Below are 15,318 nucleotides of genomic sequence, written 5' to 3'. Positions count from 1 at the left end.
TGCAAGGGGAGGGAGTCATTGTCAGAAGAGATTGTACGCTCTTTGGGTTAGAGTTTTTCTGCAGGCCCCCAGGATTATAATCTCAAAGTAGATTGTACACTAATTTTATTAAAGTATTATAGATTTTTCCTGTCCTTCAGTAGTCTTTGGGATGACAACTCAGTAGATTTTAAGTTCTTGGGCTCAGAGTATTATGGCTTCCCCCTGTACTCCTGCAGGCCCAGGATTCCTTGCACAAGTCCCTATTCCCCTCACACCACTGGAACAGGGCAGGTAGTACTGCAGGAAGCTGAGCCTCATATAGGACCAGGTGAGTATCCGGAGAGGGAGGTCATTCACTTTGGACTTATCCTTCCTGTCCTATCTGAAAACCCACCAGCATCCCGTGGGGTCAACTCATGTAGTGATTTTATTGTAGGAATGAATCGAATGATATCGGGCCCCCCTAGGTGCACTGTGATTCACCCTTCACCACTTGGGTGCAAGTCATTCCAGTAGCACATTAGGCTAGTATTTTACAGCCGTGCTATTCCAAGAGCAGCTTGGGGAATGCTAAAGTTTAGGAGCTTAATTGTAGCCCTCTATTCTGGGCGCTTCCACACTCCAGACTTAGGCCGAGTCCATAGAAGGACAGGCCGCGCTGAGCCGTGCGGACGCTCCGCGCTGAGCCCCTGCATCCTCAATGAGGATGCCTTGAGAGGGGGCTTATGCGAGCGTCTGCAGGCGTGCGGAGGTGCTGGGTTTTTCAGCCGACAGCGAAGCTGTTTTTCAGTGCTCTGTCGGCTGAAAACATCCAATCAGCGCGGAGCAGCGTCAACGTCACAGCGCCGTGACGTTGACATCGGTGCGTCGCGGGCGATTGGCCCTGCAACGTCACTGCCCCGCCTCCATCAGTCTCCCCCGCCTCCGATAGCGCCCGCTGGCTCGCCTGCATGGGCATGAAATCGCGCAGATTTCAGCAGGCGAGCCCAGCGTCAGCGCGGCTCTGAACTCCTCACCCCTCTATAGCCCCAGCCTAAGACACACATATAGCCACACACTTTAAAGCCACACACTCTAATTCTATGTTCACTATTTAGGTGCTAGAATATACAGTAGCTACATATTGTGTGTGTATACAGACAATATTGCGTCTGTGTTGTTCAACTCAAAATCCTCCTATCTCCTACCTAACGTTGTCATTCATGGCTGTCCAAGTTTATTTATTTATAAAATGTTTTACCAGGAAGTAACAGGACTCTCACCCCGCGGCAAAAAGATACCTTTATGCGCCTATACTTGATGTACACATTGTGAGTACATTTCTTATGTTTTTTACTTTATAAACCTGTGCCAATTGGTCTACACTATGGTCTTCCTTTGATATTATTTTTGCATGACTTCAACTATGAACAAGAATGCATCCAATCCTGCTTTCCTGATCAATGCTGATTCTCCATTATCCTGCTAAACGCTGACTCTTCACTTACTTCTTGTAAGTAGAAGATTCATACGAGCCAAGATTTTAATAAGACATCTTTGTGTGAATTTATTACACTATATTTGGGTTTTTCTTTTTGGGGTGTTCCTGAATATCGCTCCCTTCACTATTTGGATATCTACTGCTGCTTGTGAGGGAATTTATACAATTTCCCTGTGAAGGTTGAGAAAAGCTTTTGGGACATCTTACATATTCTGTGTGTATTTTTGGGTGTTTTCACTATACTGTGTTCTAGCGCCCTCTGAATCACTTGGGTTAATTTACCAGGAAGTAATACATTGAGAGTTACCTCTCGTTTTCAAGCGGACACAGAGTGAGTGCAGCTGTGAAAGGGATCTATTGTGATTTCTTTCAGTTACACTCTATGCGCTACAGATACATAGTCACATAAGTCGCCGGGTCATTAAGATTGATCTGTGGGTGTTCATCGTAATGTAAACCTGCATCACCTACAGTTTCAGCAGAATTTCTCGCTTTGCGCATATCACTCTCATCTTACGTGATCTGTACCGGCTTCCACTGATCAACCGGGTTCGCTTCATGTTGGTCTTTAAAACTTTGCAAGGTCAGGTCATGCCTATCTGCTGTCTCTTTTGAAGTCGCGGAGGGATACTGGGTCTTCCCACGTTCTCAGGGGGTTCCGTCACTCTGTGCTAAGGGCACTGCACCCTATGCTGGTTGGGGGAGGCTTCATGTCTGCAGCTTCAGAGGTCTGGAACTCTGGTGTATATCTACTTTACCACTGTTTGGGGCTCAGTGTAAGACTTACCTCTTCCTTCTCGCTTTTCCTGTCTAACGTAACAATTGTACAGTATATCGTTTTAATTTGTTTAACTGTAAATTATTGCGATGCCCCCTTAAGTATAGGTGTGTGTTTACTCAAAAATAAGTGATGATCATGAATTTGGCTGCTCTCTGTAATGTAAACCTACATCACCCCATCTCTACCCACTAGTCTGTTTCGCCCCCAGCCGACTCTGCTACCCTTCTCCGTCACCCTTCTCCTCTGCTGCAGTCGCCGCACAAAATCGAGCTCTCTTCACCAACATTAATTTATTTATAATATATTTTATCTGAAAGTTCGCTGTTGGGCTGCATATGGCTATTTATGACCAGTCATTATTGCAACATCAGCCATCTAGGTAGCAACCTATATTTCTGTCCCCTCTACATCTTGGTGCATATTCATCCTGGCCAACGATACAGGACATGTACCTATTCATGCGAGAGATATATTCATAGTTTGGCCTTTGCTGCCTCCTAATTAACGTGTGTCTATATCCATGTTACACAGGAAACCTATGTATGCTGGTCTCTTCTCTTTTGATTTTGGTGCCTCCCGGCGGTATTTGAGCTACAGTATAAGGGAAGCTCTGAATCACTCCCCTGACAGTTTACTATACTCCTTTATATACTTACCATATTTGACAGTGCCCTCCAAACATTGTTTACCTTTGGTTGTCCGTGACGACGTCTATTCCGCCGGACACCTTTCTATTGGCTGCCTTCTCTAGCTCCACCCATGCTACAGGGTATATCTGATACACGGAAGCAGCTATACGTGACTCCTCCCCCCAGAAGCGTGACTCGTCACGCGAAACGTGCGTTGGGGCGTAGTGACATCATGCCAGTGACGCTCACGAGCGACAAAGAGATTGGAAGTTTAGAGCCACTGGGAGACACTGCTGTATTGGGGCTGTGTTTATACTGTATATACCTTCCATGGTTTTTGAGCCTTTCAGTGCATTCTAATGCTCTGTATATTTACCAGCATATACTACTGACTGTGCATATATCTGTTTGGGGGTACCTGTATGGATCAATCACTCCTACACCATAGATACTCCATCTGGCACCTAAACAGATAATTATATGGACATTATTGTTCCCAGCCGCTGCATACACCTTGCCTAATGCCGATGGTCTCCCGTGGCTGCATACAGCAATCGGCTTTCTAGGGGTATTTATATTGAGGCCCTCCGGCTCCTACCCTGCATTTTCCCGACCAGCCTTCTTATTGATTGACATTTTGTTATCAATGTATATAATTATCACGCTTTTCGGCGTTCTCGTTTACTATTAAAATGTTATTATTTTTGTTTTTAACAATTAGAACGTACAGTTCCGCTCACCCTTTTATGCATATGTACTAAGGCAGGGGTGTGCAAAGTGGGGCCGGAGGATTTTCAGGGGTGTGTGGTGGCTACAGAGGTCCCGCGCTCTCCCCCAAAGCATTTAAATGAAATGCCGATGGACTGCGCGATGCCCCTGCAGCTTCTCCTTACCTGATCTTCGGCGACACGTTGCCATGTTAACCGCGTCAAATGATGCCGCGGGGTCACGTGACGGCAACGTGACTTCACATGACACCATGACTTTATTTGACGCCGGAGCCGAGGAGGAGGGGGGTGCGAGCCGGGAGGTAAGCACTCAGGGGGGCGCAGGTTAAAAACTTTGTGCACCCCTGGACTAAGGAGTATGTTCAGCCTACTTTTCTGGGGATATTTGTATGTCATTACCCTATATTTGACTCCCCTTCAATTTTAACTCGACTCCAATTTAAATATTTTGGTAATTGGTTTGTAATTAGAGAGATATTTGTAGCAGAATCCCATGTATGTTCTTTTTACCTTTTTAGATACCGTTTTGTGTAATAAAAGATATGACAGATCAGAGGGGCTTCCTGTTTGCACTCGTGTTTTGGCAGAAGTGTATATGTGACCCTATAAACCTTCTTCCCACCCGGCTTGGCAGCGTGACACTAGTGCAGCGTCCTGGGGAAGAATCACTGAGCTGTTAGCAATAGATACAACGGATAGAAAAGACACTACACATAGGTATGATTAAAGAGAGTATTTTATTTAAATAATTAATTTCTTTGCTGGTAGGGGCCTGCAGCACATTGCAGAGCGATATAGTAACACGCAGAGCAATGCATTGCAGGCCCCTCCGGCAGCAAAGGAGTGAAGACCAATGCAGGGTGTATAAAGATCTCACTGATAATTCATGCACAAAGGGCAGTTTGTTGCTGTGATCCAGAGGAAGGCGAAACATAACCCCTGCTGTGCAATGGGGGAAAAAAATTCCTTCCTGACCCCATTAAATGGCGATCGGATGGTCCCTGGATCACTGCGCAGTGAGATCAGATGGAGGAGCACAGATCAGCGTTGTTATACACAGGGGCACACTCAGTATATAGAGATGCGGGTGATGGGGCCCTTGTGCCCCTGTGTATAACTCACCTGCTCCCCAATTCCCCTGCATATCTATCCCATTCACCCCTTTTCCTCCCGCATATCTCACAGGGCCGGACGTCCATTAGGCGGTCACCTAGCGCGCAAAGGTCCTAGGGGCGCATTAATAATCATTATTATTTTTTCCTCTTATTATTTTATTTATTTATCTTTTTTTAATTATTTTTCTTTTTTTTGTCCAGTATTTTGGCGCCCTTTTATTTTGCGTCGCGCTGGGGTGCGGTCGCACCCCCTGCAGCCCCGATAGCTACGCCTCTGTTTATTATTTTATTTATCTTATTATTTTTTATACAACTGGGGCGCAAATTTAAAATCCGTCGTGGACCGCACAATACCAGTGCATTGCCAGTTCTTGTTCTCTCTGACGTGCCTGTCTGTCCCGCAGCCTTTCTGCTCTTATCTCCCTCCTGTGGTCAAACCATCTTCTCAGGGCCCCTAGGATACCCCTAATTCTCTGCACTGGCCCTGGCCCCTCTGCTACCTGCTCCCGGAATCTTCTCCCCAGCCTGAGACAGGGGAAGCACCACATCCCTCCACATCTGCCTTCCACCTCGTCACCCCACGTGTCGTCCGACTTGTCATCCGTCTCCACGTTTGCCTCGTCGTCCGCCTCGTAGCCCGCCTCGTCGTCTGGTGGCACAAAGCGCACCACCTTCGTGCATGTCCTGATCTGCAGGAGACATGAAGTGTTTGTAACCAGGGACAGTGATACTCTATCGCAAGAGCTCCTGTGCCACTTATACCCCCTCCCCAATACCCCGTTATACCCACCTCCCCAGGCCCATTCCCCCGTTATACCCACCTCCCCAGGCCCAGTACCCATTATATAAGCATCCCCAGAACTCCGTTATATGCCCCTCCCCAGGATCCTTTACACACACCCTCCCCAGACGCAGGACCCCCTACGGTGGAGGTGTAATGTCACATGGATAGTGGAAGGTTTCCCAGAGAAGGTGTCCATGTGTCACAGCTGTTTCATCACCTTGGACGAGAAGTCTCCCTACTCTCTGCCTTTCCTTTCTCTCTCCTGTCAGTCTCTCTCCCTTTAATCTTATCTCTTTTATTTATCTCTGTCTCTCCTTATTTTTGTTTCTATGTATTTCTCTCCCCACCCCCCCCGGCCCCCCATTTAATAGGGGCACAAACCTCAGATTTGTGGAACGCTCCAATCGCATGAGACCCGAGGAAACAGGGACCCACTAACCTTCATTAAAACATCTCCAGCAGGTTCTGTATTATTACACTGTAAAGTCTTGCAGACTTTTCCATAAATAGTACAACAGCTAATAGCACCGTGTGTGCGGCAGATTCACAACTACGCCATTCCCATTTACCCGTGAAGTGCGTTTTTTGTCTTCTTCCTTCTCGCTGTCAAACTGCTCCCATGCCTATGATAGAGAGGATAGTAATGTGATCACATGTATTCCTCACTCCTATACATGTCCTGGTGCTGTATGGGGGGTTTGACGGTTAAGCCAATTGTCCACAGCACTCAAACAGTAACAACCTTCACAACCCAACGTTGCTTCGCAATGTTAGCAACGCTTCGGTGTAATAGACTCCTTCAAGGCCCGTTCTCCCCTCAGCTGCAGATAGCCGGGGGATAGCCGGGACGGGTGTCTGTGAGGGGCCCGGCCGGCACTGCAAGCTGGGCCTGACCTCTAGCCTGGCCGGCTGCCAATCCTCTCGTGGCCGGGTCCCGGATCTCCCTCAGCTGCAGGCCTCTTCTTTCTGACCCACGCCGAGCTTCCAATGCCAGCGCACCTCTCTGATGTTAGCGTGCCGGTAGTAAGCTAAGCCCAGTCTCCGGCGTGCGCGCCAGCATTAAAAGCACATGGGACAGAGAGACTTGCAGCTGAGGGGAGAGCCGGGCCTGGCCACAAGGTAAGTCTGGCTTTTTTTTAAGTATTGGGGGTGGTGTTATATGCATTGGGTTTTTTTTTAATTTATATTGGGAGCTTTTTAATATGCATTGGGCTATTTTTTATATGCATTGGTTTTTTTTATGCATTATGTTTTTTTATATGTATTGTTTTCTATATGCACTGGTGTTTGTTTATATGCATTGTTTCTTTTTTTAATATGTTTTTTTTTATAAGCATTGTTTTTTTTGTACACCGAGAGGGTGCGTGTGTAGTGACAATGAGAGGGAGCATATGTCTGTATGTGTGTATAAAACTATTAGTGTGTGTTTCTGAGTGAGTTTGTGTTACTGTCTGACAGTTACTGTGTTTGTAAAGCATAATGAGAAGTATGATTGTGTGTGTGTATGTATACATGTATATATATCTTGTAGTGTGTGTCTGTGCTTCTACAAGAGTATCAATCTGTGCGTATTTTAGTGGGAGTGTGTTTGAATATGACTGATTGTGCGTTTCTATTTTAGGAGTAGGAACCTGTTGGTACTCCGTTCCTGCAGTTTTTTAGGAGCAGGAACGTGTGTGTGTATATATAGGACCGAAACGCTGTGCCGCTATCTCTCTCTCTCTTGCTCTATTACACACATCCCTACCTCAACACACACACACCTACCTCAACACACACACACCTATACACACACATCTACCAACACACCTTTTGTAGGACTCAGCACTGTAGCAGTGAAAGTCTTAGCAAACACATAGAGATACAGCGAGACATGAAGAGACACAAGATACACTCAAAGGGAACATGAAAAGTGACAGATCTAGTATAACAAGTGACAGACATACGCAGGGTTAATAAGAAAAGAGACAGTCGGATACACACAGAGAAGTGATGATATAGATAACCTGTATCGGTGACAGACTTCAGGACAAGTTCCAATAAAAGCCAGACACACTCCGGGTAACAACATTTTATTTAAACACCTGGAATCTTGACCCCTCTGCCTTCAGTGTGGGAAAGGCTGAGGTTTTGGGATCTAAGGCTAAGGCCCCGGTAACTCCGCTGCAACGCGCGCCCGCGAGATTGGTGGCGCGTGCAGCCGATTCCCTGGTCTGCAGCTCACTGCAGGAAGAGAGACCGGGAGGGGCGTGGCGAGGGAGTGACGGGGCGCGGCCATGACGTCACCCGGCAGGTTCGCCCTCATTGGCTGAACCGCCGGGGGGTGTGCCGTATCGCTCGTCGCGAGTCCTGCTCTCAATTCTATTGAGAGCAGGAGCAGCTCTCGCCCCAGCGCTGCGGCCCCCCCCTCGCAGCGGGCCCGGCGCCATTGAGGGGAGGACTCTCGTCCGTGCAGCGTTCGCCACAGTGGACGCTGTAGTAGGCAGCGGGGTCAAGGCCTAAGTGTGTGCGGTTCTCTGTGCCTGGGGAGACCCCTAAATTTTCTCTCTGTCTGGGGAGACCACGAATTGTTCTCTGTGTCTGGGGTGACCCCTAAATGTTCTCTCTGTGTCTAGGGAGACCCCTAAATGTTCTCTCTGTGTTTGGGTAGACCCCTAAATGTTCTCTCTGTGTCTGGAGATACCCCTAAATGTTCTCCCTGTGTCTGGGGAGACCCCTAAGTGTTCTCCCTGTGTCTGGGGAGACCCCTAAATGTTCTCTGTGTCTGGGGAGACCCCTACATTTTCTCTGTATGTCCAGAGAGACCCATAAATGTTCTCTCTTTGCCTGGGGAGACCACGAATTGTTCTCTGTGTCTGGGGAGACCCCTAAATGTTTTCTCTGTGTCTGGAGAGACCCCTAAATGTTCTCTCTGTGTTTGGGGAGACCCCTAAATGTTCTCTCTGTGTTTGGGGAGACCCCTAAATGTTCTCTCTGTCTGGAGATACCCCTAAATGTTCTCCCTGTGTCTGGGGACACCCCTAAATGTTCTCTGTGTCTGGGGAGACCCCTAAATGTTCTCTCTGTGTTTGGGTAGACCCCTAAATGTTCTCTCTGTGTCTGGAGATACCCCTAAATGTTCTCCCTGTGTCTGGGGAGACCCCTAAGTGTTCTCCCTGTGTCTGGGGAGACCCCTAAATGTTCTCTGTGTCTGGGGAGACCCCTACATTTTCTCTGTATGTCCAGAGAGACCCATAAATGTTCTCTCTTTGCCTGGGGAGACCACGAATTGTTCTCTGTGTCTGGGGAGACCCCTAAATGTTTTCTCTGTGTCTGGAGAGACCCCTAAATATTCTCTCTGTGTCTAGGGAGACCCCTAAATGTTCTCTCTGTGTTTGGGGAGACCCCTAAATGTTCTCTCTGTCTGGAGATACCCCTAAATGTTCTCCCTGTGTCTGGGGACACCCCTAAATGTTCTCTGTGTCTGGGGAGACCCCTAAATGTTCTCTCTGTCTGGAGATACCCCTAAATGTTCTCCCTGTGTCTGAGGAGACCCCTAAATGTTTTCTGTGTCAGGGGAGACCCCTAAATGTTTTCTGCGTCAGGGGAGACCCCTAATAAATATTGCCTAGTGTAGCTTGCTTCAAAATAACCCAGAAAAGTAGCCTTGAGCCCTCGGTGACCGGGCGCTATGACCAGAGGGACTTGGCTCCCTCTTACCTGTGAGTGTGGACTACGTCCCCCATGGCCTCTCCCCCCCCCCCCCCACCCCCTCTGGCAGGGAGAAGGGCCAGGGAGGTTAGAATTAGACAGAGGCGCGGGGTCAGTCTACGCCCTGCCATGAGAGTGCCCCCATCTTGCCCTTTATTGTGAATACTGGTAAATATGTTGGTTGTACGTGTTTAAAATAAAAAAAAAGAATAAATAAACAATGAAAATGAATAACAGAAATAAAATAAAAGGTGGCTGGGAGTGGCGAGTGGGCGCGACTCATTTACACGTGCATTCCTGGGGCCCATTCTCGCCAGATGGCCGGGGTGGGGTCCGGCTAGGGGGGAGTTACGGCCATTGGTTCGGGTACCTTTGGCCTTTACCCAATGAGCGAGTACTCTGGCAGGTGGTTGGCACTTATTAGGTTAATTGAAGTTTTAATAAAAAGCCGCGGCCTCACACCGCCAGACCTCGTGTTTGTGGTTATTTATGTATTGGTTATGGTGGGGTTTGGGACGCCAAGTGTAGAAGGGAAGGAGAGGGAGGGTCTCACAGTCTCCGAGGTCATGTTTTTATATATAAAATATTTTATCAGGAAAAAATACATTGAGTTACCTCTGGTTTTCAAGCATGTCCTGGGGGAGTTATCACAGAGACACAGAAGCGTCGCTGAGTTTGGGTTAGTAACTCCCTAAACCTCTCAGCAGTTGAATTCCCCCTTAGCGCTTAACGCGTTAAAAACAAGCGTTGCTATTTCTCTTCATGAAGTTGCAGGTAACTGGAAGAGTTACACAGTGACGCCTATTTCATCACTCACCTTCACCCGATACGGTCTTTTTTTCGGTTTTATTCTCGGTCTTATGTCCGACTCTTCGCTTAACCATTCTTCGTCTAACCATTTTTCGCCTTCACTCTGTATGCAGGACAATGCTTTAAGACAGGGTTGCACAACCTTTTCCCCCTGCTCCCCCCTCCCCCCTCCCCACCTTGTCTCCGACATTCTGATGTAACCACATCATGTGATGTCACGTTGCTATGGCAATACCACATCATGTGACGCAACGTTGCTGTCGCCAGAAGCCGCCGGAGATAAGGAAAGGGAACTTACAGAGGCCTTACGCGCGATCGCCGGCATTTAATTTAAATGCTGTGGGGAACAGCGAGGGGCCTCTGTAGGCGCCAAGCCCGTCCTCCCCAAGAAAATGTCGCGCCCCTCGGTTTGCACACTCCTGCTTTAAGAGATATTCTGGGACCCTCCAACTCCTCCATCGGACCCGTCCTCATACTGACTGACCTTGCAGTGCTCAGTATTACCTGTTATGATGCCTCTCAAAATACCATGCTAACTCATTCTGAACATACATGTGTCCTTTCTACATGTTACTCAGCTTGTATGGGCCACAGAAGAATAATGCGTGGTGCTAAGAACTGTACACGGCTATAATGATAATGTTATGAAGATCATGAATCCTATATGAAGTCTGGGATATATTCTTGATTGTAGGGGGGTACTGGGTGTGGTATCCTAGTTGGTAAACCACCATAGATGGCACTCAAATTGTCCAGGAACCCAAAGTCTAATGATCACCCCAATAAATAGTACCCGAATCCTTTTGTGGAATAATGATATGACCATGTAGCAAGCAAGAAAACTCACGAGTCTGCTGCAGCGTCCACGTTGATCATGCCTTGATAAAGTGCTCTGTGTAGCACGAAACATGTTGGTACGGTAATGCCTTGCCCTTTTTCCTTCCATGACTATTACATTTTTTATGGATAACGCACTTCCCTCCTAATTTCTTGTTCGGATGATTCCGGTTGTGCTCTGCCATTGTTCTCTCATATCTGTACAGTATGGGCCACAGACAGCTTTCCCGGGGCCCAGGACTAGTTTCCACCGGGGACCCTCACCCATGGGTCGGCGACCTTGCGAGAACCCCCCTCCCCCCCAACCTGTTTTCTCTTGCACTGCCATAGACTACAACATTTCGGCCTGCTGGTCTTTCTCAGGTAAAGTGGCTAAACCCAATAAAGCTAGTAAACAAATGCCAGCAGCCGAAACGTTGTAGTCTGTGGCACAATAAATGATCTTTTTTGATTCAAATCCGTGTGCCCTTTTCCATCAATCATATTGTATACATTGGACAAAATGCCGGTCTTCCCTGAGACTAAGGAGCACCGGTAAAAGCATGCAGCCAATCCCCATCATTTTTGCGTTCTCTTGCTCTGCCCCATTCTCACACACCACCTTGCTCTCTCACCCCCCTCTTACACTCCCCGTCACCCTTTCGTTCCCCAAAGGTTGTCCTTTAATTAGATCTTACCTCAGGTGTTGCCATCTCCCTTGGAAATGTTCGGTCTTTAAGCTGTGTGGCGCCTCTTGATCCGAACTTTCTTAGCTGACCCCTTTAGGTTTCGGCTCCGAGGGTCTGAAAAATAAGGGACTCCGAAAAGGTGTTAAATATGTGCACGGGTCCTAATGGGGCACTGAGGGGGAGACTTAAATACTAGTAAATATAATCTACTGTGCTAACAAATATAATCTATTAAACAACTAAATATAATTTATCAAACTACTAAATATAATCTATCAAACTAAGTAAATATCTATTAAAATAAATAAATATAATCTATTAAACTAAATAAATATCTATTAAACTAAATAAATATCTATTAAACTAAATAAATATAATCTATTTAAAAACAATACAATAAAAAGCTGGAGAAATGATACGTCAACCAAGCCACAGATGTGATGCCAATGAGCGTTGAACTCCTTGTAGATCCACCGTCAGCTGGTTGTGGCAGAAAGTGGTGACATACAGTAGAACAGAGTGGTTGAGCTGTAACCACGGCAGTCAGGTCAGAAATAAACACAATATTTTTTGAAATTTAGAATGAGAATGTTCAGTATGACACACTCTGGGCTCAGACCCTGAGCCCTGTCAGATGTTAGCAGCTGGTGATAATAGAAGATATCCATATACTGGGATGTGATAAGAGACATGGTCTTTTAATACTGTGTCTCATAACCTGCTTTATATGAAGTATCATTTTACACTAATTAGTAGAGATGCTACATTTTGAAAAATAGCGCTTCTGGCGACATTGTTCATTTTCTATACAAATGATCAATTAAAACGGATAAAATTTTATATGTGTGTAATATATATATATATACACACATAGTATGTTACATATATATATATATGTATATATATATATATATATGTGTGTGTATGTATGTATGTATGTATGTATGTGTGTGTGTATATATATATATAACGCAGAGGTGCGCAAAGTGGGGGGGTGTGCCCCCCAGGGGGCGGGAGATTTTTTTGACGCGGCGCGGGCGGTTGCAGAGGCCCCGCGCACGTCCCTGAGGCATTAAAATTAAATGTTGGGGTATCGCGTGAGGCCTCTGCAATGCTATTACTTACCTTGACTCTGCCGGCGTCACTCTGTCCATGGCAACGCGGTGTCAAATGACGCTGCAGGTCACGTGATGCCGCATCAAGGTTAGGTGGGGGGGGGGGGTGTTTAATAATAAATACTATGAATGGACCATACTGGAGACCGCATGGACAGGGGAGCAGATATTCTATATGTGTAGACAAACAGTCTATATGTCCTACCACTGGATATGACACTCCATTGGAGTGGGAGGTAAACGTATCCACTTTCTTACGATGTTTACACGTAAGGCACCGTGTTCTCCCACAGGAGAAATTACCATTTTGGGGAAGGTCCATTCATTAAACTCACCTTGTTTTCTGTTCTTAACCTGCGAGGTGCTATCATAGTTTGATACTTCTTGCTTTTTGAAATACAATTGGTATCTTAGGTGGTAGTTTATATCGAATGATAGGATCATTTAGTATAATCCCGCAGTGTTTATTAAGGATTTCTTTAATGCTGAATGCTGTATTATTTATTGGGTGATGAATATGGGAACCCCCCCCTTTCCTGACCCCCCCCCCCCCCCACCGGAGTTGCGGACACAGGGCGCTCTGTCTGAGTCTCCTGAGCAGCAGCCACACCCCCCTCCGGAGGTACACGAACGGAGCAGCCCCCATTCTCTACCCCCGGCGGAGCTGCGGACATGGCTTTGTATCCTGCTGCAGCCAGGCCCCTGGTGGAGGTACAGGGCACTGAAGGGCACGCTCAGCGCTCCTCCTCCCCCTGGTAGTGGTGCGTGGGACGTGGGACTCGGCACGCTCAATCCACTCCCACCGGAGCAGGAGCAGTTAGAGGCGACAGGGCACGGTAATGTGTGCATGCGGCATATGGGAATAGCGCAGACAGTTATGCGGCTGTTAGGATATATGCGGCGATATGTGACTTTTATATTAGCAGGGCGGGTGGGAGCATGTCAGTGTTGGGGTCGGGCTGAGCCAGAACACAGCCCGGCCTCAACTGCCAGCACTTTGACGTCACATCCGTTTCATTTTCTGTCTCCACAATGCATTTTTGTTCCATTACAAATGAGGTGCCACAAAAGAAGTTTCACTTCAAAAATAGCAGCGCAAATAAAAGTGTGTGAGAATATAAGGTAACAGAAAAAGGTAAGGATCGAATATCCAGCCGTTCCATTGTTATGCCATTGTTATGGAGCGGCTGGATATTCGATCCTTACCTTTTTCTGTTACTGTTTGAGAAGATCTGTTTCACCACCGGATGCCTAAAGGAGACTCCTCTGGCAGCTGGAAGGAGGGGGGATCAAGGCGGTGTTTCATTGTGAGTAGAGAGTACTCCACACCGGGCATAGCCGGGGCTAGGGGGACTTAGCAATTGCATATCACAACTATTTGTCCCCCCTGTGTTCCCCTCTTGTTACCCCCAGTAATCCGCTAACATTCTGTTACTGCATAGCCCTTTAATCCTTATTTCCCGGTGTCAACTCCTTTTATTATATTATTTATCATTGCTATAAAGGCACTTTTGCTAGACCTCCTGGAGCTTGTACACGGGTTTTTTCTATGTGGAGAATATAAGGTATAATGATTAAAAACAGGTGGAGGTGAAGCAATAAAATGACAATGGATAATTATTTAGTATCTTCCAATGGATGAAAAAGTGGATACATTTATTAATGATAATGTGCATAAATAGTGCTAATGATATAAACAAATAACACCAAACAAAACAAACAACACATAAAACATATAGAAAAAAACCCTGTTCAAAATTAAGGTCCAATTAGAAGAACATTCAAGATGAAACAAGAGTGAAGGAGTCCAGGCTGCTTTTCAAGATGAACCACATCCAGCGCATGCTCCATAGAATATAAAAGCTTTTAATAAAAAATGAAGGGGGTGAACAAGGGGGGACGGGACAAGCGCACTTACAAGAGTGAGCTATAAAATCAGCATATGTGAATATAATATCACCGCCAACTGTCTGCTGCTCTGTGAAGGCTCGTCCTCCTGTGGTAAGTTCACAGCGTGAGCGGAGGGATCTAATCTGTCTGGTAACCGGAGGTGGTGTGATGCAGACAAAGCAGTCCCAGTAGCTCCCTGCTGGAAATCCTGGGGTCTTGACACACTCACTGAGTCATCTCAGACCAAGGCTGACTCCTGCGTAATGACGTAGTGTCAAAGAGTCCTGACGCGTTTCGTCACAGTATGTGACTTTCTCAAAGGATTGTGGGTTTAATATAGCTTGAATAGACCTTGATGACTGGTTGAAAGTCGTAATAAATGTAGGTGTTTTGGAGACTGATGAATTACTGTAGATCTCAAAGAACGACTCCTACTGATAGAATGTAATCGCTTGAGTTTAGATTTAATCAATAAATCATTTCTATCAAGCAATCGAACTCTATTAAAGGACTCAGCAACATGTTTATGTTCATACCCTTCTCAATAAATTTCTTACTTAAAATGTTAGAAATGTCCCAGAGAAACTCCAAGATGAAACCGTTGCTGCCAAAATTGTGCACATATAATGATCTACCATAGGTCCATGAAAATGGTTCAATAAATACACTCCCGTTCAGTCTCCCAATGTGTGGTACATGAAGTAAATGAAACTAATAGTACTGTGTACCTGTGACTCACCTCCGGCACGGGGCTAGAGTGTGGTAAGGGGGAAGTATAAACTCGGTGCAGCCGTGTCCCCTGTCAGGGA

General features: G+C 46.5%; 1 protein-coding gene across 1 annotated transcript in view; it reads left to right on the top strand.

Annotated features, from left to right (window-relative positions):
* PIN4 (peptidylprolyl cis/trans isomerase, NIMA-interacting 4) overlaps nucleotides 1-15,318 on the top strand; it is a 41,857-nt gene that overhangs the window by 18,008 nt on the left and 8,531 nt on the right. The window contains exon 3 of the mRNA XM_075572971.1: nucleotides 219-310. Coding sequence (XP_075429086.1) covers nucleotides 219-310 — 92 coding nt within the window. The remainder of the gene's footprint in view (nucleotides 1-218; nucleotides 311-15,318) is intronic.

This window comes from Ascaphus truei, chromosome 16 (assembly GCF_040206685.1).
Source record: "Ascaphus truei isolate aAscTru1 chromosome 16, aAscTru1.hap1, whole genome shotgun sequence".
NCBI classification, from domain to species: domain Eukaryota; kingdom Metazoa; phylum Chordata; class Amphibia; order Anura; family Ascaphidae; genus Ascaphus; species Ascaphus truei.
Note: the sequence above shows the minus strand (reverse complement) of the source record. Positions and strands in the feature narration are given on the sequence as shown.